Here is a 25,326-nt window from a genome sequence, read left to right as displayed (position 1 = left end):
TGTCATAGTAGATTAGAGTCTTTGTAATATGAACACCATAGTCCTTCAGCTGGCTTTGCATCCATAGTATTTGAGCAGTACAACTACCAGCAGAAACGTATTCTGCCTCAGAAATAGATGTGGACACAGTATTTTGCTTTTTGCTCGTCCAGCTGACTAGCCTACCACCCAGTAACTGGCAACCACCAGTAGTACTTTTTTTTGTCTATTTTACACCCTGCGAAGTCAGCATCTGAATACCCAACTAGCTCAAAATCCTGATCTTTAGGATACCAAAGACCATGTTTAGCAGTACCTTTCAGATACCTAAATATCCTTTTTACTGCTAGCAAGTGTGACTCTTTAGGATTAGCTTGATATCTGGCACAGAGACATGTGGCAAACATAATATCTGGTCTGCTGGCTGTAAGATAAAGTAGAGATCCAATCATACCTCTATATTAAGTGATATTGACTGGTTCACCATTGGGATCAGCATCTATTTTAATAGATGCTGCCATTGGGGTCCCTATATCCTTTAAACAGGTCAGACCAAATTTCTTTAACATATCTTTGATATATTTATCCTGAATTATAAAAATTCCATCATCAAGTTTTTTAATTTGCAATCCCAAAAAGTATTGCAAATCTCTTTGTAAGATCATTTCATATGTCTTTGACATAAGTTTTGAAATTTTTTGACAATGTTTCTCATTTTTAGATCCATAAATAATATCATCCACATATATCTGTACCAGCAAGAGATCACCATCTGTCTCTTTTGAGAACAGAGTCGTATCAATTGTTCCAACTTTAAAACCTATACCAGTGAGATACACATGAAGTGTCTTATACCATGCTCTTGGTGCCTGTTTGAGGCCATAAAGAGTTTTGTCTAGCTTGTAGACATGGTCTGGATATTTACTGCTTACAAAACCAGGAGACTGTTTGACATAAACTTCTTCTTGCAGCTTCCCATTTAGAAATGCAGATTTAACATCCATCTGGAATACCCTAAAGTTCATCTTAGCAGCATATGCCAAGAACAATCTGATAGCTTCCATCCTAGCCACTGGAGCATATGTCTCTCCATAATCCAATCCTTTTTCCTGTTTGAATCCTTGAGCTACCAATCTAGCTTTGTTTCTGATCATAATCCCATCTTTATCCATCTTGTTCTTGAAAACCCACTTGGTACCAATGATCTTCTTAGTTTCATCATCAGGTTTAGGTACCAATGTCCAAACCTTATTCCTCTCAAACTGGGAGATCTCTTCTTGCATAGCTCCTACCCAGCTTGGATCTTTGATTGCTTCATCAGGACATGTAGGTTCAATGGTAGACACAAAATTTACATGCATACAAAAGTTGCTGGTTACATGTCTTCTTGTTTTAACACCACTAGCCAGATTACCAATAACTTGCTCAATTGGATGCTCTTTTGTCCATCTTGTGTTATGAACATGTGAGCTTGTCGTGGAACACACAACATCTTGATCATCAGCTGGTTCAAAGGTATGAGCAGCAGTTGGAGACAGCTGTTCATTATTAATGTAACCAGTACCAGCTTGTGATCCTTCAGAACCAGTAGACCTATGCTCAAGTTGTAGGACTTCAGTAGAGCCAGTAGGTCCACTTGGTTTAGACACAGATGGAACAGAGTGTTCCATCTCATCATCAGAGAACCCAGCAACATGGATTGGTGAGGGATTTGCAGCTGGTTCTTCTTCATCATCAAGAGCTTGCTGAGTACGCTCTTCAAACAATAACTCTTCATCTTCTTGACTGGGAGATGAAGCTGGGGTAGTTTCATTAAATGTAACATTAATTGATTCTTCAAAACAACCCTTTCTTTGATTGAAAACCCTATATGCCTTTGACATGTTGGAATATCCCAAGAATATACCTTTATCAGCCTTAGCATCAAACTTGCCTAGCTGATCCCTATTGTTTAGAATGAAACAGGGAGTGCCAAATACATGAAGAAATGAAATTGAGGGTCTTCTTCCTTTGAGAACTTCATAAGCAGTTTTCTGATGTCTTTTCACTATTAAAGATCTATTCTGGGTAAAACATGCAGTGTTCACAGCTTCTGTCCAATATGAATTTTTCAGCCCAGACTCAGCTAACATAGATCTTGCTACTTCAATGAGAGTTTTGTTTCTTCTTTCTGCAACACCATTCTGTTGAGGTGTTCTCACAGCAAAAAAGTTCTGTGAAATACCTTTGTCAGCACAAAATTCTTCTAACGCAGCATTTCTGAATTCTGTACCATGATCACTTCTTAGATGTTTCACCAGTTGCCCATTTAAAAGCTCCATTCTTTTGATAAAATTGATAATTTCATCAGCAGCTTCACTCTTTTGCTTTAAAAAGAATACCCATGTGTATCTGGAATATTCATAAAAAAAAAAACCAGTGTATACTTCTTCCCACTACAGCTGGCCACATTAACAGGACTAAATAGATCCGTATGAAGTAAATGAAATGGTTTCTCAACCGATGAGATTTGCTTTGATTTGAATGAGGCATGGTGATGTTTTCCCTTTTCACAGCCAGGACACAATCTGTCCTTTACATAAGACATAGTGGGTAGCCCAGACACCAAACTTCTACTGGATAATTTGTGAATGTCTTTGAAGTTGAGATGTGAGAGTCTCTTGTGCCATAATCACTTCAGGTTGTCTGCTGCCTTTGAATAGAAACAAGTATCAGTTGTTGTAACTGCAGTGTTCATGTCAATTTAATACATGTTTTCATGACGTTTTGCAGTCAGCAGTGGCTTCCCTGTCTTATCAAAAATAGTGCCAATTTTCCTTCTGAATTGGACTATCCTATTTTTACTTGTCAGTTGGCTTATGCTGAGTAAATTATGTTTAAGCCCAACGACATATGCAACATTTAAGAACGTGACATTCCCATTTGTCAAAGTACCAAAACCCTTTGTGTAACCCAACGAATTATCTCCATACGAAACAACTGGACCATCCTTTTCTTGATAGTCCATCAGCAGGGACTTACATCTGGTCATATGTCTCGAACAACCACTATCGAGATACTAGATTTGCTTGTTTTGAATGCCCTGCATAGTTGCTAAGAGATTAGTTCTTTTTGGGAACCCATCCAAGGATGGTTTCTGGAAGGGTCATCTTTGATGATCTCTTCCTGTCTGCTGGTTTGCTTGAAGAAGCAGCAGTAGATGGGGTTAGGGTTAGAGTACACCGGTTGGCTAAGTGAAACTTGCTGCCACATTTGTAGCATTTTCTCACATTTGGTATCGGTGACTGGTCATACACTGAGTAAATGGGTGTAGTAAGATCGGGTTGACTTTTGGTTACTGCCTCAATTAGCTGGTCAAGCTTGACTGTCATAATCTCAGTGATAGACAGCTCATAATTCGAGTCAACTTTTGCTTTTCCCTTAAGGGCAGCTTTCTTCTTAGAACCAGTACCATAGTTATGGCGTATTGCTTTGCCTTTATCACTTGACGAGCCAGCGTGGGAAGTTACTAGCTTGTCTACTAAAGCTGATGAGCTAGAAGAAGTTTTACCTGCTGCCTTGGACTTGCCAGTATTTTGTTTGACTGGCTTGTCTACAACTACTGGTTGACCAGTAAGTTTGTCATCAGCTGGCTCAGCACAATTGGAACTCGAAGACGAAGGGGAATCAGTTGGTTTAATTTTTCTTAGATTATTTTCAGTGATTTCCCTTTTAATACGTCTTTCTTTTGGAGTCATGTAGTAGATGCTTGAGGGGTCAGTAGTCTCATCAATTGAGGTACTGGCTTCTCTTGCTCTAACTTCATCCTCCTGAATCTCTTTCATGGGAGATGGTGGGGATACAGCAGGTCTAACAAACTTATTTGTCAAGACTTTTTTACCCTTAACTATCTTGGCAAAAGTATTTGGCAAGACAGCTTCATGATCAGTTTGAAGAATTGGGTCCATGAAAGTAACTTCTGCAATAGCAGCAGCAGCAGCATAGTCACCAGCAAAGAAAGCTTCAACTTGGGCAGGCACCTGCTCGTTAACACACTTGGCTGTGCGTTGAGCAGATGTACACCACGAAGCGACAACCTTTTTAAGATTATCCAGCTGGTTCTTGACTTTTGTTGCCTCAATGTGAAGAGACTTTAAAGCAAAGTTTTGTTTTTCAAGTTTGGAAATATCATCTTTCAAGATTTTAATTTCATCATTTTTGCTTTTAAGTTTCTCATTTAAAGATTTGTTGTCAGTTTTCAAAACTTCTTCACGTTTGCTGCCTCTACATAAGTCAACTCTTAGGTAGTCAAACATTTCGGTTTTTTCATCATTAGTATAAGTTCGAAAATTATCAACCTTATACATCATTTCAGTTTTCCATTGAGGTGAATCTCTTTTCTGATCAGCTTCCCTCATATCAGCTAAAAACTTACTACCACTATCATCCTCATCAGACTCCTTGACCTCCGTGGCCATTAAACACAACTTTTTACCAGAAGCATAACCAGCACCATCATCATCAGTATCACTATCAGAGGATGACGACGAGCTGGTTTTATCCCAATCATGATGCTCAGCAATTAGAACCTTTTCTGGCTTTTTACCCTTCTTATCAGTCTTAGCACTTTCCTTCATCTGAGCTTTCATAGCTTTGTACTTGTTCTTGTACTTATCAGCTTTTGAGAAAGAGTTAGCATGTGAAGTTGAAGGTTTCCTGGACATGCATTCAGCAGCAAAATGTCCAACCTTCCCACAATTATAACACTCAGATTTAGGACCCTTGACTGACTTGCTGCTATACCTAGCACTCGGTTTCTTACTCCTTTTGTATGACTTACTGGTTCTATTACGATTGAACCTTTTGAACTGCCTAGCCAGCAAAGCCATACCTTCAGCAAACCCTTCTACATCACTTTCATCGTCACTGCTTTCTTCAGACCCAGTACCACTCTCCACATCACTCTCAGCTATCTCTTCTTCTGCCAACAACTTTTGAACCAGTAAAGCCTTTTGAGCTTTCTTTTTAGCAGCAGCAATAAGAGCAGTATCATCTATCTTAGAAGATTTTGAAGTGGTGGGGGCAGACCTAAAGTTTTCTTTCAAGTTAAGATCAAATTTAGCCTCTGCTTTCTCATGGTTCCATAGTGAACTGTAGAGAGAAGACATGTTAAAGTTCTTTAAGGTCTGAGTGGTTCTTAAAGGGTCAGTAACAGATATCCATTTAGTAGGCAGTGAATCAATGAATTTGTTTACTTATTCAAATTCAGTATAGGTGACATTCAAAGTGATCAGGTCTGCAATCAAGGAGTTAAACCTAATAAAGGTTTGCTTAAGGGTTTCATTCTTGTAGGCAAAGAACATTTCATATTCTCTTTTCAAAGTAATCATTCTGTTCTGCCTTACTTCTCCCATACCCTCATAGGTGACATCTAGATAGTCCAATATAAGCTTGGCATTTGCTTTTCCCCTAATTAGTTTGAACAGTGGGTTAGGAAAAGTTATAGCTAACAGGGTTCTGATTTTAGGGTCAAGTCCAACACGACGTTTATCCTCAGTATCCCATTTAGAAGGAGTGAGAATAACCTCTCTGCCAGGAACATCAGGAGTGTCAGCTGTAGCTGGAGCACTACCAATAGTCTCAGTGGGAACAAATGGACCATCTGTGGCAATACCAGGCATGAGTGGGTCAATAGACTCAAGGTGAAGCATGAATCTTGCCTTCCAAGTTTCATACTCATCTTCATCAAATTTGGGTAGTCTATTGGATGAGCCATTTTCAAGGTAAGCTGTATTTGAATATGCAGCCATGAGAGAATTCAGATCCAAGATATTAATTATCAAGACTGAAGCTCTGATACCAGTTGTTGGTCCCTTGATAACAACAGGATTATTGTAGAGGGGGGGTGTTTATTTTAATTAACTTAACAGTTAAACACGATTAGTATTCAAGCATGTAAATTAAATAGAGTCACAGGTAATTTTCAACGGTTATTCTTTATTGATTGAATCACAAAGAATCACAACTATCCTTGGCGGAATGATAGTTGGTTGATACAGATTACCTAGAATATAGCTAAGAGCTAAACTAAAAGCTATTACACGTTTTTGACTCTAAATAAATAAACCCACACCACTAGTTGTTACAATAGTGGATACAACAATTTATAGTAGTCATATTAACCGTGTAATGGTTCTATTGTCCACTGGTACATAGGATATCTGTACTTGTGGGGACAACTGCATCAGAGAGCATGCTCTCCTCTTTCCTCTTTGGTAGCTATTTACAGGAACACACCAATTCTATTTGGCACCACTATTTGATTAAACAAATAGAATGTTGTGTTCCCTAGGTGTTGACAAAGTATAACCCATGTCTGCACATGCGTTAAACTTCTGCATTCCCACGTGGTCTTGTAAGGTCACTTGTCAGCCGCCGACGCGTGTCCTTTTCTGTTCAACTTTGTCTTTGACTTCTGTTGAATAGTACAATTGATGTAGACCACTCGGGAAACTACTATGCTTATAATGGAGCATAGCTGTCTTGTGTAGTAAGCTGCATTCCAGCTGTGTTGGTTCTTCATTGCTGAGACACTTGATATTCTTGAACTGCTGAGTACACATCCTGTGCTGATTGAAGAACACTGTCTACCTTGTGCTGGTAGACTGAGTAGCAAACTACACTCGACACAGCAATATCTGCTGTCTATACATAAACAAACTTGCGCTGGCTTCACATAACATTTTAGTGCAAATAAATTACAGTTTTGTCATAATTAAATCCTTAATTATTTTGGGGACTCAACACAAAGCATCCTCTGCTTTTTATGAACGACTCGAACGACTAGATCCGATAGAATGTGATGATTTGGCCTTCTTTTTTTACTTTGTCTCGATCCATTGGCCTTAGAAATGGATCGTCCTCAAAAAGTTCATTTTAGGAAAGTGGAACCTCAAATCCCTCATCGTCCGCATCTAAATTAACTCGACCACCTGAGCCCGGAACGTACCACTTTGATTTGTCTTTCAACACATACTAAGCGGCAATGTTGTTAAACTTTTTTCCACCATTATTATTTATATAAATTTGGTGGGCTCGTGTCAAGACCTCGACATCGTTTGCTCCACTTCTCCAATTGCGTTGGACCTCGTTGTAAGCGGCTTGATACTTACTATAAGCCTTGTTGATATTTCGCCACTTTGACGACAACTGGTCGTCACCTCGTACCCATCAGTTGTTGTTGTTGTTGTTGTTGTTGTTAAACTTCTTGAAAATAGTTCCCCACAAAGAACCATACTTTTGAGAATTTCCCTTTCGGTTATCCTTGGACGAATCAACCCAACATTGTGCCAACCACGCTTCTTCCTCGGTCGTCCACGCTTTCACCTTCTTATGAACCGGAGTTTGTTCGGTACCTACAAAAATAAACAAATATATAATATTATAAATATAAACACACACACACACACACACACACACACACACACACACATATATATATATATATATATATATATATATATATATATATATATATATATATATATATATATATATATATATATATATATATATATATATATATATATATATATATATATCAAATATTGTATATAAATATATGTATGCTAGATAAAAATAAATAAAATAACCGAAAATAAATTTGAGTATACCTTCCACGACCGTCTTTTTAAATGTTTTCTTTTAATACATATTTGAGTTTCTGGGACTGTTTGATTTTGTGTATCCGGCACTGTTTCTTCTTGATAAATCGGAGAACTCGGGGTTTGAAAATTGCGATTAAGATTGAATTGTTGGGATTGTTCGAACAATCGTGCTTTTTCCATGTACATTTGATGTTCTTATTCGGGTGTTAAAACACGGAATTGAGGCATGATGAGTGGGATTTGTTGATAATTATTCAGGTTTGATGAACCGCCACCCAAATAACTATTGTATATAGACCAATGGTTTTGATCATTTGGAGTAGGTGGTCTTTGATTAGGGTTTGCCATTTTTTTTTTTTAAGTGATTTTAGATGGAGGATGAAGATGAATGTAAAGATGTATGTGAATATGGGTTGTTTATATAGATAAAAATAATATAATTTTGAATTGAATTCGGAAATAATAAAAATAAATTCCAATGAATTTATATCCGTTTGAATTTAGTCAACACATCAAAACTAATCAGCTCGTGCCACGTTTGTCTGACGGATTCCCTTCTAACCGTCGAATTCTCGACTGACGCCCCCCATCGTCAAAATTTGACGCCCCACTAATGGCATCGGGGGCGTCAAATTCAGCCAACTCAGTTGACAAGGTTACGTTCGACGTTGCGCTCCAAATGATCTTCTAATATAGGGTAATGAAAGTCAAGAACAGTAAGCTTTGAATCCTTCATAAATAGAAGTTGGTTGTGAAGTTGATAAAGCATATCTATTCACAGCAGTTCAAAATAAATAAATAAATAAATAGAGCAAATCTAGCTAGCTATTCACAATGCAGTCCTTCAATTTAGGTTCCGGTTATAGATATTTTCATGCATCACACTCAACCGACTGGTCAAAATCCATGCAGTTACATCAAATGCAGTCCTTCAATTTGAATCACCGATATAGTACTTTATCTAGCAATCCCCCTCACAGGTTAGAACTGGTAACCTTACGTTGTTTTCTTATGACATTTTTCATCGTAATAAGGCTTGTACAAAGAACGATAACTTTTAATTTGCAGTTTTCTGAATGATACAAAGAGTGAAAACTATACTGCGAAGAATGTAAATCTTGAAATAATTTCAAGAGAAACCATCAAACCAGCTTCTCCAACTCCACAACATCTAAGAATCTTCAACTTGTCACTCATAGACCAAATACTATTCGATAGCTACATACCGATAATTATCTTTATTCCTAATAGTAATAACGCTAGTATTACGGATATCATATCCAAAAGATCGAAACATCTCAAGGAAACATTATCTAAGTTACTGTGTCAATTTTATCCCTTTGCGGGACAAGTTAAGGACATGTTGCATATCGAATGTAATGACAAGGGAGTCAATTACATTGAAGCTCGAATTGATCAGACTTTAGAAGAATTTCTATGTCATCCAGATGTTGAAAAGAAGAGTGAGCTTATGCCTGAAAGCCCTTTCGTTGAAGAATCCGCAATAGGAAACTATGTTATAGGTATTCAGGTAAATTTAATTAACATGTATACCATTACCATAGCGTTATATCTTTACTAGTGTACGAACATATATAAGAAAATTTTTTTTTTTTTTTTTTTTTTAATCCCAGATAAACATTTTCAATTGTGGTGGGATTGGACTTAGCATGAACATGGCACACAAGATCATGGACTTTCATACATGTACGATTTTCATGAAAGCATGGGCCGCAACTGCAAAAGGTTCACCAGAAACAATTTCACCAAGTTTTGAGGCTTCTAAGGTTTTTCCAAATGATCCCAGCCAAGAAGATTTGCTTCCTATCGAGCCAATAAGGCCTAGTAATTTTCTTAGCACAAAAAGGTTCGTGTTTGATCCTACTGCTTTGGCTCTGTTAAAGAAACAAGCTGTCGGCACGACATCACCTCTCCCACGAGGACCAAGTCGTATGGAGGCCACAACAGCCGTAATTTGGAAGGCCGTTGCAAAAGCTGCATCCACCGTTAAAAAACTTGATCCACGGTCACCTCATGTACTGGTGATACCGGTAAATATTCGAAAAAGGGCATCACCTGCTTTCACAGAAAATTCTATAGGAAACTTCGCTATGCCCGTTAAGGCAAACTGTTTTCCAGGTAGCAAACCAAATCTGTCAACCCTTATGGGTAAATTGAGAGAATCAATATTAACTATAAACTCGGATTATGTCGAGTCCCTTAAAGGCGAAAAGGGGCATGAAACGGTTAATAAAATGTTAAAGGAGTTAAAGCCTTTGACGAATACGACAAAAGTAGTAGAGCACATCGCTTGTAGCTGCGTGTTAAACAGTGGAATATATGATTTGGATTTTGGGTGGGGAAAACCGATATGGTTCTGTATTCATTTTCAAAAACGCAAGAACATTGTGCTTTTGACTGATACACCCAAAGGTGGTGGTGTCGAAGCCACAGTCACATTGAGTCGCGATGAAATGGAGATAGTTGAAGGTGATAATGAGCTTCTATCTTATGCTACTGTCAACCCTAGTCCACTCCGATTTCTTAACAATTGAGCTACATGGATCTAAATCTTGTTTGTGTGTATGGGTGTTTCTTGTTTTAATTATAGTTTAAAAAGATAAGTTTCTTCTTTTAACATGTGGATGTATATACATATATATAGTTCATACTGAGAAATAATAATTGAATTTACATGTTGTAAGTTTTAACTTTTTAAACTTAACAAGTGGTGGACCGTTATGTGACAAGTTTGTGTATCCGATCACCGATGAAAATTGTGTAGCAATGAAACTAAGTGTGTTACTGCGCATAAAACATTAAGGCCAACCATGCAATTAACTTCATAAGTAAAAGTTCATCTTGAATTTTTAGTTAAATCACACTGCCACGACACTACTCACAATTACAACCTGAAACTAGCGCTGGCGCCACCAACAAGCACTCTAAAACGCAACAATTTTAGTTACTGGTAATTAAAGAATATTATTCATTGATTAGACCCCTATAATGCTTGTTATTCCTATGAGTAGTAAAGCTTTTGTTACAGATGTCACGTCCGAACGATGAAAACATCTCAAGGAAACTTAATTTAACATTTTATGTCAATTTTATCCCATTGCAAATCAGATGTAATGACAAAGGAGTCAATCACATTGAGTCTCGAGTCAACCAGACTCATATTGATGTCAGCAGAATGATGAAAAGTGAAAGAGCTTATGATCGTAAGCCCTCGTTCCCCAAAATCTTCAATAGGAAACTTGACAAAGGTCCAAGACCGTGGTCAATAAAACTTGACAACAGCAGCACCAAATTTGGAACCACATAATTCTCAAGTTACAAAGTAAAAGACTTAAGACAATTAAATGCAGTTTAAATTACGCATTCTTATCACTAATTGCTACCGTCTAAATACTTTTTGAGAAGGGACAATAGTAAAGATTATATGTACTGTACAACCCTCATAAAACGTGTTACAAACCTGTCAACCACGCCAACAAGACTGAAATCACCTCTTTTGGCGCTTGGGTTCCGCCTGGAAAACATCCAAGAAACACAGCAAGATTTTATATCAGCAACAAGATAAGATGATACGACCTCTTTCAATATGTGCCAAAGCATTTAATTACAGGCTTACAGCTCTACCATATAGCAATTTTAGAATTAAGAGATTTTAACACAATGTATAGCAAACTTTCTAAGCAAACTGATACCTCTTGATCCCTAGATACAAGAAACTCATCATATAAGCATCATTCTGAACACACCAATTAGTAGACACTATTTGTGATTTTAGGCAAAAGATAATATTGCTTACGTTTGTACCTCCCAAACTAAGGGTGTGTTTGATAACCTCTTAATTGAATAGTGTTAGCATCCAACATCCAGCGTGTTTGTTTCTAAACTATAAAGTAACTTAATAATCCGCGAGTATATCCAACCGCCCCAGGGGCCACAAACTTTTTAACCATTGAGCACCTAAATCATATGTAATATCCTTTTTAAATTTTATAAAAACAATTATTAGACAACTATATTGTTATTTTTATTCATGCAAAAGGTTAATAAGGTAATTTTATATCATTCAAACGTGTTCATTCAAAATGATTATCAAACAGGTTATTCTCAGATTATGAACCATTCAGCGCTTAATTATTCAGTTTTATAAAACGCACCCTAAAAGCAACATTTGAGGGACGCTTAACTATTGGTCGAAAATCCAAAATACAATCCATAAGGGAATAATATATGGATCCTATTGGGCAAGTCAATGATACAGATATTTGTAACAATATGTGCAGCTTAACGTAAATTTTGGAGTTACCCAGGTAAAAACAAAATTACATTTATTTTTAGATGCAGTAATTCAAAATGGGCAATTTTGAGAAATGGTATGGGATTAGATTTAATTACATCACTTTTCGACATGGCCTAACAAGAACGGGCCCTCACAAACATTTATGAAATTTAAATATTACTAGAAAACAATACTAGTATTATTAAAATAACTGTCCAAATTTGAGAGGGAAAAAAGTTTTCCATTACAGGCAAAGGTTTAAAACTTGTCTATAAACCTACTCTGCCAATTTGACAAGTCACCTCTTTACTTATATTTTTAGCTTAACCAAAACTCGACCTATTTATATATATGCTTCAACGGGAGAATGATAGCTGCATTATCATGCAGCCAACCCCCTGCATTTTCCTATTCGAAATGAGTTATATTTTTTCTTGTCTTTTCATGATACAAAATACTAAGCAAAATTAAGTAAAAAGAAACTATTTAAATTTCATTCAAAAGTAATGCAACATTAATATATTGGATCTCAACGAACTAGAATACGCAATAAACATAAACTAAGTTTCTGGGTATGGTCTCACCAATCTCACCTTGCCATTGGCCGGAGCAGATGCAGATGTTTTATTGTGAGATGTCTTATCATCCATAGGTGAGCAATCTGAACACGTAAAGCTATCTAGTACCTTTGCCTGATCAATAGTCATGTTTAAACATGCAGGATGATACCTGCAAACAACACAGCACAGCAGGGTAACACGAACGGACCGTATTATGTTATCACATTGCAAAATTATCAATTATGAAACCTTCCTAGGATTGAAGTTTTTAAGAGCTCATATTACTATAGTTAACATTCATGCATCAAAATAGGTATACCACATTTTATTATATAAAAATGTTATAATTTTTGTAATGATGTGCTTTATTTCAGAAAAATCTATTCAGCATGAAAGTGTGCATAAAGCTTAAAGCTTAATCAATCAGATATTAATGATTTCGATTATACACGTCATACCAGTCTTTGCAAGCTTCACATTGGACCATCAAGTCATCAGGGTTATACGGCATCTCACATTTACAGTACCTTCAACAGAGAAACAAGAAACAGTAAGGTGATTCTCAAAGCATAAATGATTTAACCAAGGGAAAAACACAATTCAAGGTAACTGACTACGCGTCTTCTTTAAATGAGGTAACATACTTATAAAATCTCTATATGGGTAAACAGACTATTCAATTTGAGTGGCTTAAGATAAGTGCTAACCTGATAACCATTAACGGTGACTAGGATCCGGTGTTTATTATTTAATGATAGTGTGTCAATGACGAGGCAATTAATATAGAGTTTAAAATGTACTTATAACATTCTATACTTTATAATAATTCAAAATTGGTAATTTATATTTTTATATACCATCACAAGACAACCCAGTAGTTAGAGCCCAGACATCCTTGCAAGAGGTCTAGGTTCGAATCATGTGATGGCCAAGGTTGGGTTGAAAAGTGCACAGAGTAATCCGGTTTGGCCCACGCATAGTAGAGTATGTGGTCGGAATACTCGCGCAACCGGGTAACCCAAGCAGGGAAAAACCTTATAACTTATACCTTGTAAGTACAACTCAGTCCAACTAAGGTTTTAATAAGCTCACAAGAAAGAAGTTAACTAATTGCATAGTTCCCTCTACATAATAAGCAAAAATGATGGGTGTAAAGCTTACACAGCAACACGATCAGGAGTGAACCCACCAGTGGCAGCCTTGTACTCAAATCGACAAAAGTAGTCCTCTGGTCCAACATCCTCGAGCTTGGTGTAATTCTTAAAAGTATGAACGATACACTTTTCTTCAATTGTATGGCCACTTTGAGTATCAAAGTGGTCAGACAAGAATAATTCTTTTATTCCATGAAATTGTCGTCTTCCTCCAATTGATTCTTCAGGACGATAGTACCATCGAACTCGAACCTTCACGTTTCCTTTCACATCAGCCTCAATGGTCTCTACACGAGCCACATATGGGGCTTTCTCGTTCTCTGACGATCTCATCAAAACAGAATCCCCAACTTCAAAATAATACGAAAACAACCAGAACAGAATATCATTTCTGTTTTACCACATAGATCATACATGGTGAAAATTGAAGTTCCGTATAAGATAAATAAGATATATGAAAAAGAACAATGATGAACATATAAACTATGATACGCCCTCCTTATGTGCATGAACAATTAATCGATTATAAACGTTTTGCATATACTTGTGGCAGATCCATGATGTTCATCAGAATGTGCATTTGTGGGGAGATGCACAACAATACAAAAAGGAAGATAACATTTTAGGGAGAAGCACAAATATACAAAAAGGAATATTGCATATATATATAGTAGTGAATATAACATAAAATCTAGACCCTCGAGCCCAACTACACACACAAAGTGTTTCTATTCAGTTCTACCTCAAGTATATAAAACATGCAGCTCTATCCACATTCCATTTACTAGATACTACTTTGTATATATGCATGCATCATCACTCGTATTCAACCTTCAAACAATTTAAACTAAACTTTACAGAGACACACACAAGCACATTTCATGTTCTTGGTTTGACTTTAGTTAAGCTAGCAAAAATGAACCACTTAATTGCATAATGATTCCCTATTTTGCACTCCACTAAGACATGCAAACAGATACAGATATATCTATACATCTATACATATCTCTAACAAAATTTCATCCTTTAAACACACCGCACATTTATTCATAAACTAGGCTTTACATATCACTACTATACTAGGGTTTACATATCACTACTAAACTAGGGTATGCACTTATTCTGGGTTGCACTACAACAACAATACGGATAAGAATTTGACATTTTGGATTATTGCATCAAAGGTAACCACCTTCGTTTTCACTCAATTATTATAAACGTGACACCTGTTTTTAGAAGTTTTAGGGTTTCTTCTAAGTGATAATGAAAACGGTTACCATAACATCAAAGTAGATGACCTTTTATGCTACTAACTCCTTCTTCACCCTACAATAACAGTTTTGCATGGTCTGTACATCTGTACATGAACACCTAGCTTCCATTTACACATAATTAAATCTTTTAAAAACAATCAGTTGCACTGACATAACAAGCGCAATAATATAAAATCAGAATACCTAAATTTAATCTGATATACCAAAACTACAGTCACACACACACACACGAAAGTGTTTCCATTCAATTTCAGGTCAAAACTGGCAGCTTTCTCCACATCCTATTTATCTGTACACACGAAATTACTAATTTGTATATATATGCAATAATCAATCTTAATAAACCTTCAAACAGTTTTAACTAAACTTTACTAAAGTTATCCTGTTATAGGTTTAGCTGTAATTCAGCTAACAAAAATGAGCCTCTCAGTTGCATTCATGGTTCCCTGCTTACACTACGTCACTACACTACACTCAGGGGAGGAAGATAGTATTACCGTAAGGGGTATCCGCCCAACCTGGATTTACCCGACCTGGATTTAACAGAAGAAAAAATTTTACACTAAAATTTTTTTTTTACTAAAAAATAAGGTATTTTTAGTGTTTACCCCTGCTGAAAATGAAAAATTTATTAACTTTTTACACCAGCCTCAACTGTATCAGGGTTTAAGTTCCGCCTAACAAATGTAAACACATGCAAATGTATCTACTTTCGTAAGTTCCCTTCTTTAAGCACTGTAATAATTTCACAAACTAGGGTTTACAATATCACCTACTAACATTAATTGCTTCTAAGAACACATCAACAACTCATGCTTCAAAAAAATACAAATTACAGCATTAAAATGTAATTAAATTATCACATTTTATATAAATTGTATGTATGTATGTATGTATGTATGTATGTATGTATGTATGTATGTATGTATGTATGTATGTATGTATGTATGTATGTATGTATGTATGTATCACTACCTCTTACTACTTTATTAGTTCGCTTAATGGTGTAAGTTTCCAAATCACGCTTGCCAGGTCTAGTCTTCGCCATTGATGATAACAAAAATGAGATGTTTGAGCTGCGAAATTGCCGGTTGGAATAATAGATCTGAAGCGTAATATCAAAGACGAAATAGAGAATTTAGGGACGTTGTCGTGTGCTGAGTTGATGATTTATGGTGGGTTTGTGCGAATTTGTTGCGGAGATGTCTGCAAGTGAAATTAGTTATTTAGCCGTATAATGTTTTTTCTTTTTTTTTCTTTTTTTTCCCTTTTTTTTTTTTAAAGGAAATGAAAATGATAAAGGTAGCGGGGCGTTCAAAATATCCGTATCTGAATCTGTAATCTGGAAAATTTGAAAATCCGATATGAAAATATTCGAAAAATCAGATATCCGGATTTTCTGATATCCGAAAGTCGAATATCCGGTTTTTCGGATTCAAGTTTCGGATAGCACTTTACAGAATTTTCGGATATTCGGATATCCGAATATCCGAAAATATATATACTTGTTAAAATTTTTATATTATATTTTAGTGTTGTTTTGGGCTATTGGGCCGCTTTAGTGGCCCAAATCGTTGGGCTGCAATGTTTATATATTAATCGTTGTGATGCGTATATCAATTCTTAGATCTAATGTTCCTGTGTCACAGGCTCTCAGTGACGCGTCCACTTCATGATACGCTACTTTAACCTTCCCCAATCTTCATCTTATCTTCTACCTCCATCAATCGGAAGTTTGTTAGTGAGATGTACTAAATTTGGGCACATGGGGTTTATATACCCATGATCGGTCATTGTTTGACACGATCGTTTGCATTTAAGCATGACAAAACTGATTATATTTAACTGAAAAACAAGATACTTTGATAAGATTTTGTGTTTTGCAGGTGATAAAAGAAGGTGCAAAAAGATGCAGAAAACGGCATTTGAAGTCGAGTTGTGAAAAAAGATTGAAAAAAGCAGAAAAGTACCAACACTATTACACTGGCGTAAATTACGCCAGACAGGGTGTAATTTACGCCCAAGGTACAACCAATTCAGGAATTTAGGGGGCTTTTTAGCGTAAAAATACGCCTGGAATCCACATGTTGGCGTAATTTACGCCAGCCCAGCGTAAATTACGCCAGTAGAAATTTACTGATGCCGGGTTTTTAGAGTTTTTTCCTTTGGGAACAACTTGCCTAACCCCTATTTAAAGGAAGCCTTAGGGTTACGAATTGAACACTTTTTCCAGCAGTTTTTAGTGCAGAGATCAACCCTAATATCCAAATATTCACCATCTTTCAAGAATCAAAGGTGAGAACTTCATGTTTCATCATCAAATCACCATGATCATCATCACCAACATGCGCAGCTAGTCTCCTGAAAGGACCCGTTCATATATATTATAAACGATTCACAATAGTTGATTACATTGCGAGGTATTTGACCTCTATATGATACATTTTACAAACATTGCATTCGTTTTTAAAAGACAATCTTTCTTTACATCAAAAATTGACAGGCATGCATACCATTTCATAATATCCACTATCCAACTATAAATTGATTTAATAATAATCTTTGATGAACTCAATGACTCGAATGCAACGTTCTTCGAAATATGCTATGAAAGACTCCAAGTAATATCTTTAAAATGAGCAAATGCACAGCGGAAGATTTCTTTAACACCTGAGAATAAACATGCTTTAAAGTGTCAACCAAAAGGTTGGTGAGTTCATTAGTTTATCATAATCATTTATTTCCATCATTTTAATAGACCACAAGAATTTCATTTCCAGTTCTCATAAATATACGTCCCATGCATAGAGACAAAAAATAATCATTCATATGGTGAACACCTGGTAACCGACATTAACTAGATACATATAAGAATATCCCCTATCATTCCGGGATCCTCCTTCGGACATGATATAATTTCGAAGTACTAAATCATCTGGTACTTTGGATGGGGTTTGTTAGGCCCAATAGATCTATCTTTAGGATTCGCGTCAATTAGGGTGTCTGTTCCCTAATTCTTAGATTACCAGACTTTAATAAAAAGGGGCATATTCAATTTCGATAATTCAACCATAGAATGTAGTTTCAATTACTTGTGTCTATTTCGTCAAACATTTATAAAAGCGCATGTATTCTCAGTCCCAAAAATATAAAGGGTAAAAAGGCAAATGAAACTCACCATACTGTATTTCGTAGTAAAAATACATATAACGTCATTGAACAAGTGCAAGGTTGGCCTCGGATTCACGAACCTAAATTAATTATATATATTTATGTGTTGGTCAATATTTGTCTAACAAATTAGGTCAAGTCATAGTGTACCACAATCCTAATGCTCGAGACTAATATGCAAAAGTTAACAAAAGTAAATTTGACTCAAAATAATTTCCAAAAATTTATACATGATTAATATATAGTTTAAATATCGTCGTTTTATATTTTTAAATATTTTTAAAAGATTTATTAGAGTAAATAATATAATTTATTTATTAATAAATAAAATTTTATATTATATTTATATAATAAAATATACTTTTATATATTTTAAGTAATAAAATTTATAGGGTTCATTTAATATTATAAAGATAATATGATACGTATTATTAAAGTAAGTTATTACACGTAGTAAAATATGTTTGTATCAAATATTCATTTGATAAAATAATATCTATAATGATAGTAAGTAAAAGTTGTATTATTTTGTAATAATAATAATTATTATAAAAATATCAATATTTATAATTACTAAGATGACATTATGATAAAACGATAATTCTAATTATGATAACTTTAATATTTACGATAATTTTTAATATTATCTTTAAAATAATAATTCTATTTAAAATAATAATAATAATGATATTTTATAGTAACAATGACATTTCTATTAAAATAATAATTTTTGTTAAAATGATAGTTTTAATACTAACGATAATTTTAATAATAATAGTAATGATAAAAATAATAAGAACGATAATTTTATCTAAATCAATATCTTATAATATTTTAATTTCATCATGATACTCTTACCCATTATTTCCTAATCGTTTCGTTTAATAGCTTTTAATCGTCTTTTATATCGTGTTCGTAATAATGATAATAATAGTAATCAAAATAATTAGGTGTTACAAATATTTGTTTTAATTACACTAATATTAATAATGATAGTTACTATAACATTATTAATGATAATACTAATAATTATCTTAATGATAATATAGTAATAATAATAATAACAATAACAATAACCATTTTTAAATAATGATATATATATTAATAATGATAATAATAATAATAATACCAATAATAATAATAATAATAATAATAATAATAATAATAATAATAATAATAATAATATTAATAATAATAATAATAATAATAATAATAATAATAATAATAATAATAATAAAAATAATAATAATAATAATAATAATAATAATAATACTAATTATAACTTTAACGATAATAACGATAGTAATAATAAAAAAAATAACAATTTTTAATGATAAATCCTTTTATTGATAAAGATAATAATAATAATAATAATAAGATAAAACTAGAACGACGATAATAACGACGATAATAATAATCATTTTTAATAATAATACAAAAATTCGATGGATTATAACTTCAAATCCGTTCATCGAAATCATTCGATATCTAAATGAAAAGTTCTTAATTTTTCGCTAGCTTTCCAACGACATGCATATCTTATACCTAATCGCAGTCGCATATATAACTAATTCAGGATTCAACATAACCTAACTAAAGGCAATATCAAAAGTACAAACATGCATAATCCTATATACTCAAGCACTAGTCAGGGATACACTATTAGTATGTAAAAGTTAAATTATGAGTACTCACGTATCAATATTGCAGGAAAGGTACGTAGACGTAACGGAGATGATAAACACTATATTGACCTCACGAGCATACCCATGAACCATACCAATCACCTCCATAGCTATAACCCATAATTTCCTTAATCCAATCCCACTCGAAAAAACAATTTCGAAATCACTCGGACAGCACTCTGACGTAATATTTTATGTATACTAATAATATCTTGAAATAATACGGAGTAAATATATATATGTAAATCGATTGAGAGAGTTTAGAGAAAAATATTTTCAAGTTTCTATAAAATAATGAAACCTATTGAATTCTATTTATAATAGATTTTTGAATTATTAAAGTGAATTATTAAAGTATGAATTATTAAAGTGAATTATTAAAGTATGAATTATTAAAGTGAATTATTAAAGTATGAATTATTAAAGTGAATTATTAAAGTATGAATTATTAAAGTGAATTATTAAAGTTAAAGTAAAGTAAAAATAAAGTAAAGGTAAAGTTTAAGTATAGTAAAAGTATAAAACTATGTACGTATAATACGCGTATAAATATATATAATATTAATTTAAATCGTTATATATATTTAATAAAATAAAATATAAATATCGTTATCTTTATCATACTGGTTAAGTAATGAGTTGTCAAAAGTGGTTCTAGATATTTATAAAAGTTATATACGTTTTAATAATAAAGTTCTTTTTGAACTGAAAACGTTTTTGTACGTTTGAAACTAAATCAAATAAATATAATAATTTTGTTTTCCAAAACCAAATATATTTTTAAGAATCATTTTGTTTAAAGGTTAAAATAATGGAAATCGTTATATCATAAAATGTTTTAAAAAAGTATAATCATATATATTCATAATAGGTTTCAAGTTTTTAAATTACAGTTTGTTGGTGAAGCATGGGATAAAGTTCAAAGGTTAAATAAACGTATGAAATCATCTTAATGAAAAATGTCGAGTTACTTAACTTGTCGATATCCAACATCTAAGTTATTTACACTTCACGTTCTTACTTATAAATCACTTTACCATTTTTCGAATGTTGTCAAAAAGAATAGATTTCTTAAATCACAGTGGACCTCATAACATAGACCCGTAATCATATCATAATGTATCTGATAAATCAACAATTTGATATTATCTTCTAATTCCATCGATAAACATATTGAAACAAATACGATCATGTAAAGTATTATACATTTAATACTTTATTAATATTCTCAAGTTATAATACATATATATACATATTTATTTATATATAACGGTTCGTGAATCGTCTGAATTTGGTCGAGGTTATAATGAATGTATGAACACAATTTAAAATTCTTGAGATTTAACTTAACAAACTTTGCTTATCGTGTCGGAATAATATAAAGATAAATTTTAAATTTGATTGGAAATTTTCGGGTTGTCACAGTACCTACCCGTTAAAGAAATTTCGTCCCGAAATTTGAGTGGAAAGGTCGTGAATGATAATAAGTATGTTTTCATGATGCATACAGGCTGAAAATTAAGAGTTTTATCATCAGCGAATAATTTGGATAAACAATCCATTTATATGAAGAGTACGAATGAAGCTAACATAGAATAGTGAAATGAGTAAGTGTAGATTCATCTTATCATTTGACGTAGATATGATTGATTTCCAGATTTCAAGGTATTTGAAGAAAATCTTTGTAATAAGATTTGATTCTCTAGTAACAAAAGGAATTAGGATCCGCTTTAAATGCGATCGTCCATTTTAATTGTTCTGTCGGAGATTTTCTTATAAATTCACCTCCTTCCTTTTCTTACAACTCACACCTTCTGTTGATGCATTTTATGCAAGTCCCTAGACATCTACCCACGTCCATTGTAGGTACAACAGTTTACAGGCCACCATGATCGTTCGTTATTATCCTATCCGTGTTTGTATGTGGTTACAGCAACTGCAGGAACGAGATGTGGATGTTTGACTATGTTAGACTTAGTCAGACGTCCGAGTGAAGCCTCACTCGTACGGCTGACAGGCTCATACGCACGGTTGATGCTGAGCTAAGTCACAATTACAACCTAAATGAGAAGACACGAGTGAGTGATCACCCGAACGGCTGATGAAGCCAACTCGTATGTGTGATGGATGAATCGTACGGGTGAGTCAATAGCACGGGTATATAAAGTCTTATGTTCTTCATTTTTAGGTTAAGCCTCTCATTTGTTACACACACTCAGATCTAGTGAGCTCCTCCGATTCTCTCTCAACCCAAATCACCCAGGTGGTGAATAATAGCTCTAGGTGTTGATCTAATCACACTTGATTTAGTTGTGGTATGACTAAATTAATCACAAAAAGCTTAACCTATTCACTAGAGGGTTTGATTCACTTATTCTGTCATTTTGTGAGTTAAATCTGTTAATTTCTAAGTTCCTAGTCATGTTTCATCACCTTCTATTCTTTCCCCCTCAAATCATATTTTAAAGTATTCATCAATATGCTCCATCCAGTTCTGATTCTCGATATACTTATAACTTTCATATCGGTCATTCTTCTTTTTCATCTACCGCCGGAAGAATCTATTTACTTCTACTATACTCTTGGGTTTATAGTGTTTCTAGTTCTCCCGTGTCTTTATATTGCTATATGCATCGATATATATGGTTTATAATTTTTGGTTTGTCGTTGGGCTTTATATCTTCCCTTATATTTCAAAGTCTCTGTTTCTATCTTCTATAATCATTGTCATCCACAGTTAATGCTCTCTTTTATTTGCTGCAATTTATACCCCAATTTCTATTTCGGAGTTTTGTCCTTTCGTTTCTTCTTCTTGCGATTAAGCACCGCTTGTAATGGTCCAGAATTCACAAATATGATTTTCGGAATGAACATTGTTAATGTTCTAGGAAGGAAATTGTGATGGCACGATCTTGACTTGTCAAATTACTAGAATACCTTGGAAAAGGCCGAATCATCAAGAAATATTTTCTTGATATTTTAGAGGTTAAATAGAATACAAGAGTCGTATAACATGGCACATGATGATGTTATGATCTGTGAATCATCACGTTCCATTTAGAAACTCAGCATGAATTACTGTAATATAATCACGTTGATCAAGTGTCATTATATTATACTAACTCATGCTTCAGTTTCCAACACTACTTCAAAAACATTCATATTTTAAACTCAAAGGTTTATAGAGTATAGGAACTAAACAGTTTCCTTTTTGATGTAATACAGATAGCGCAAAGAGATAAATGATTCCAGATAAGAATAGTTATGGAAATATCTTCAGAAATATGGAGGATATTTATAATGAAAGATACGATGATATCTTAGAATTTCTAATATCAGAGGATGATGAAGAATATTGTCTGTAAGGGTTTAGTGTCAGGAGCAAGGTATTCGTTAATGACTTCAGCAGACACTGAATCATTTGGATTCTTTGAAGGCGGGTTCAGTCTTTGTGATTTGTCCACAGCCTCCTTCATACTTTGCTCAATCCGTTTTCCAGTTCCAAAACTTCTCTATTTCTGAGCTTTGTTAATACACTAATCTTTATCATCAAACTTTTTACTGCTAAGGTCGTTTACAGTTTTTGTTGCTTCATCAGCATTTCGAGAACTAGTTCGCGGTTCAGAGTGTTTTTCAGAAACTTCACATTCGAAGTATGTAAGCCTTGGAAATAGATGTTATGTATAACTGTTGGTGTCAACATGCTGTGAGATTTCAAAATACTGATTGCTAACTCCCAATGATTCGTATGACAATTCTCGTTACAAGAGGCAGATGAGTAAATGATGAGGTTTCGATAAATATAAAGATTCTTCGGAATGCCCAAGATCAGTGAAGTTGTTGGTAAGTTTATTGCTAATGTGGTGGAATATGAAAGGTTCTCCGGTAACAAAAGGGTAATCACATATATCAAAATTATGATAAGGCTACTCAGAATGAAAAAAATCGAAGTTGTCTTGCTGGAGCTGTGATATAATTTGCTACTTTGCAAAGGAATTGCAAGGTTATTTTTGCTAATAAATGCCAAAAGATCTGACACAGATATGTGTTGAATTATGACTTTGGTTTCGAGAGCTTTTTAAGTACATAACTGTGGGTAATATGTTGTTGGATCATCATCTCGATTGCTCATTATTTGAAGTGTCTTCAGAGATTTTCGAAGGGTTTGAACATAGATTGTAATCGTTTGTATACATTTGATGTTCTAACACACTTTTGAAGTCAAAGTATAGCTTTGAAAGATGTAGGAATCTAAAAGTAATGGTACCGGTTATATCTCGAATTGAATTCTGAGATTTTAAAATCAGAATACGTAATTGGGTTTGAATGAGTATGGTTGTTTTGATTTCTATGAAAGAATGTATATTATTATGAAAGTAGGAAGTATAATTGATAATTTGCTTAATCTGATTTGAAGAATGTAACATATTAATTGTGAATTTATATATATCTCTCGGGTATTACCTACCCGTTAAAAAAATTTTCACAATTAATATTTTGTACATAAGAATTTTATTACAGTCTTTATGAAAATATATATGTATATATTCTCCTCAGATGTAACATAGATTTTAATGAGTTAATACTAAATTAAACTCATTCAATTTACGGTTGGAACTAGAATTGAATAATTCCTTGAAGGTTTAGAGGTTACATAAGTATTTCTTCAATAATATTGAAATTATGAATCAATACTTCGTTATTTGTTGAGATGTGATGTTGGTTTTCGTTAAATTCTTGTGAACTTCGCAAAGTACGAATGATGTTATCTGAAAAGTTTCGGTTACATCAATGATGAAGTGTAAAATCAAATATATACTTGATTTATTAGGAATTGGAATTTGTTGAATTGAGACAGAGATTGTAGTTAACGATGGTTAAGTCGCGGGTGAGGGACGTACATTATTGCATATTTGTAATATGAATTAACTGAGTAGTTAAGATTCACACACAATAGCTTAGCACGGAAAGATTTATTTTTTATTTCAAAAAATATATATATATATATATAAAATATATATATAATTTCTTCAGAGGGAATGAGTTAATTCTTCATAACTTGTTGATTCAATATACACGTTATTGATTCGTAATGATGTCCACAGTGATTCTTGAACTGACGGAGTTTGTGATGTTATAGGTGTTGTTGATTCTGATGTTGACTGTACTGACGATGCTGGTGACGTTGACGGTACTGTTGATGCTGTTGGTAAAACAAGTTTAACTTGTTAATCACACACCATTTTTGTCAGGGTTTCTACTCTTCCTTCTATCATTTTGGTTCGCTTAACTGATTTATGGTTAGGGCTAGATTAGATAATCTCTAAGACTTTAGAGATTATATAATCGCCGCGGAATGTTTCTCCAATGAAGTTATGAATTAATACTTCGTCAGTTATTGTTGTTGGTACTCCTTGGTATCTATGGTGCGTATGACGTTGATGCTCGTGGGACAGATTGTGAAGTTGAGGTTTACAACGCGGTTGTGGTTGGAGGTGGTAATGGTACTGTTGGCGTTGATGATGGTGGTATTGGTTATGCTGCTGGTGCTGATGCTGGT

The 25,326-nt window shown here is 34.0% G+C and overlaps 2 protein-coding genes across 4 annotated transcripts; one reads left to right on the top strand and one right to left on the bottom strand.

Annotated features, from left to right (window-relative positions):
• Positions 1-8,478: 8,478 nt before the first annotated feature.
• Positions 8,479-10,344, top strand: LOC139844345 (epi-neemfruitin B 7-O-acetyltransferse L7AT-like). Its single transcript, XM_071834563.1, has 3 exons — positions 8,479-8,605; positions 8,694-9,156; positions 9,260-10,344. Exons 1-3 carry the CDS (start codon positions 8,532-8,534, stop codon positions 10,178-10,180), a joined length of 1,458 nt encoding a protein of 485 aa, XP_071690664.1. The 5' UTR covers positions 8,479-8,531; the 3' UTR covers positions 10,181-10,344.
• Positions 10,345-10,861: 517 nt separating this feature from the next.
• On the bottom strand, positions 10,862-16,098 carry LOC139843517 (chromatin remodeling protein EBS). 3 transcript variants are annotated; one of them, XM_071833618.1, is made up of 5 exons: positions 15,886-16,098; positions 13,644-13,986; positions 12,941-13,009; positions 12,507-12,651; positions 10,862-11,160 (listed from the first exon to the last, which is right to left on the bottom strand). In XM_071833618.1, exons 1-5 carry the CDS (start codon positions 15,956-15,958, stop codon positions 11,134-11,136), a joined length of 657 nt encoding a protein of 218 aa, XP_071689719.1. In that variant the 5' UTR covers positions 15,959-16,098; the 3' UTR covers positions 10,862-11,133. The 3 variants fall into 3 exon arrangements, with proteins under 3 accessions (XP_071689719.1, XP_071689720.1, XP_071689718.1); XM_071833619.1 differs by having other exon boundaries at positions 12,516-12,651; XM_071833617.1 differs by lacking the exon at positions 10,862-11,160 and adding an exon at positions 12,060-12,320 and having other exon boundaries at positions 12,516-12,651.
• Positions 16,099-25,326: the final 9,228 nt, after the last annotated feature.

Source organism: Rutidosis leptorrhynchoides, chromosome 4 (genome assembly GCF_046630445.1).
Source record: "Rutidosis leptorrhynchoides isolate AG116_Rl617_1_P2 chromosome 4, CSIRO_AGI_Rlap_v1, whole genome shotgun sequence".
NCBI lineage: Eukaryota > Viridiplantae > Streptophyta > Magnoliopsida > Asterales > Asteraceae > Rutidosis > Rutidosis leptorrhynchoides.
This window is presented reverse-complemented; position numbering and strand designations above follow the sequence as displayed.

Bases quoted from the DNA above. Each gene is read 5' to 3' on its own strand.
- LOC139844345 (XM_071834563.1), top strand. From the start codon at position 8,532: ATGCAGTTACATCAAATGCAGTCCTTCAATTTGAATCACCGATATAGT. The intron at 8,606-8,693 runs GTTAGAACTGGT...TTTAATTTGCAG, and splicing joins TCTAGCAATCCCCCTCACAG to TTTTCTGAATGATACAAAGA. The intron at 9,157-9,259 runs GTAAATTTAATT...TTTTAATCCCAG, and splicing joins ACTATGTTATAGGTATTCAG to ATAAACATTTTCAATTGTGG.
- LOC139843517 (XM_071833617.1), bottom strand. From the start codon at position 15,958: ATGGCGAAGACTAGACCTGGCAAGCGTGATTTGGAAACTTACACCATT. The intron at 13,987-15,885 runs GTAGTGATACAT...ATTATTTTGAAG, and splicing joins AACTAATAAAGTAGTAAGAG to TTGGGGATTCTGTTTTGATG. The intron at 12,652-12,940 runs GTATGACGTGTA...TGTTGTTTGCAG, and splicing joins TGTGAAGCTTGCAAAGACTG to GTATCATCCTGCATGTTTAA.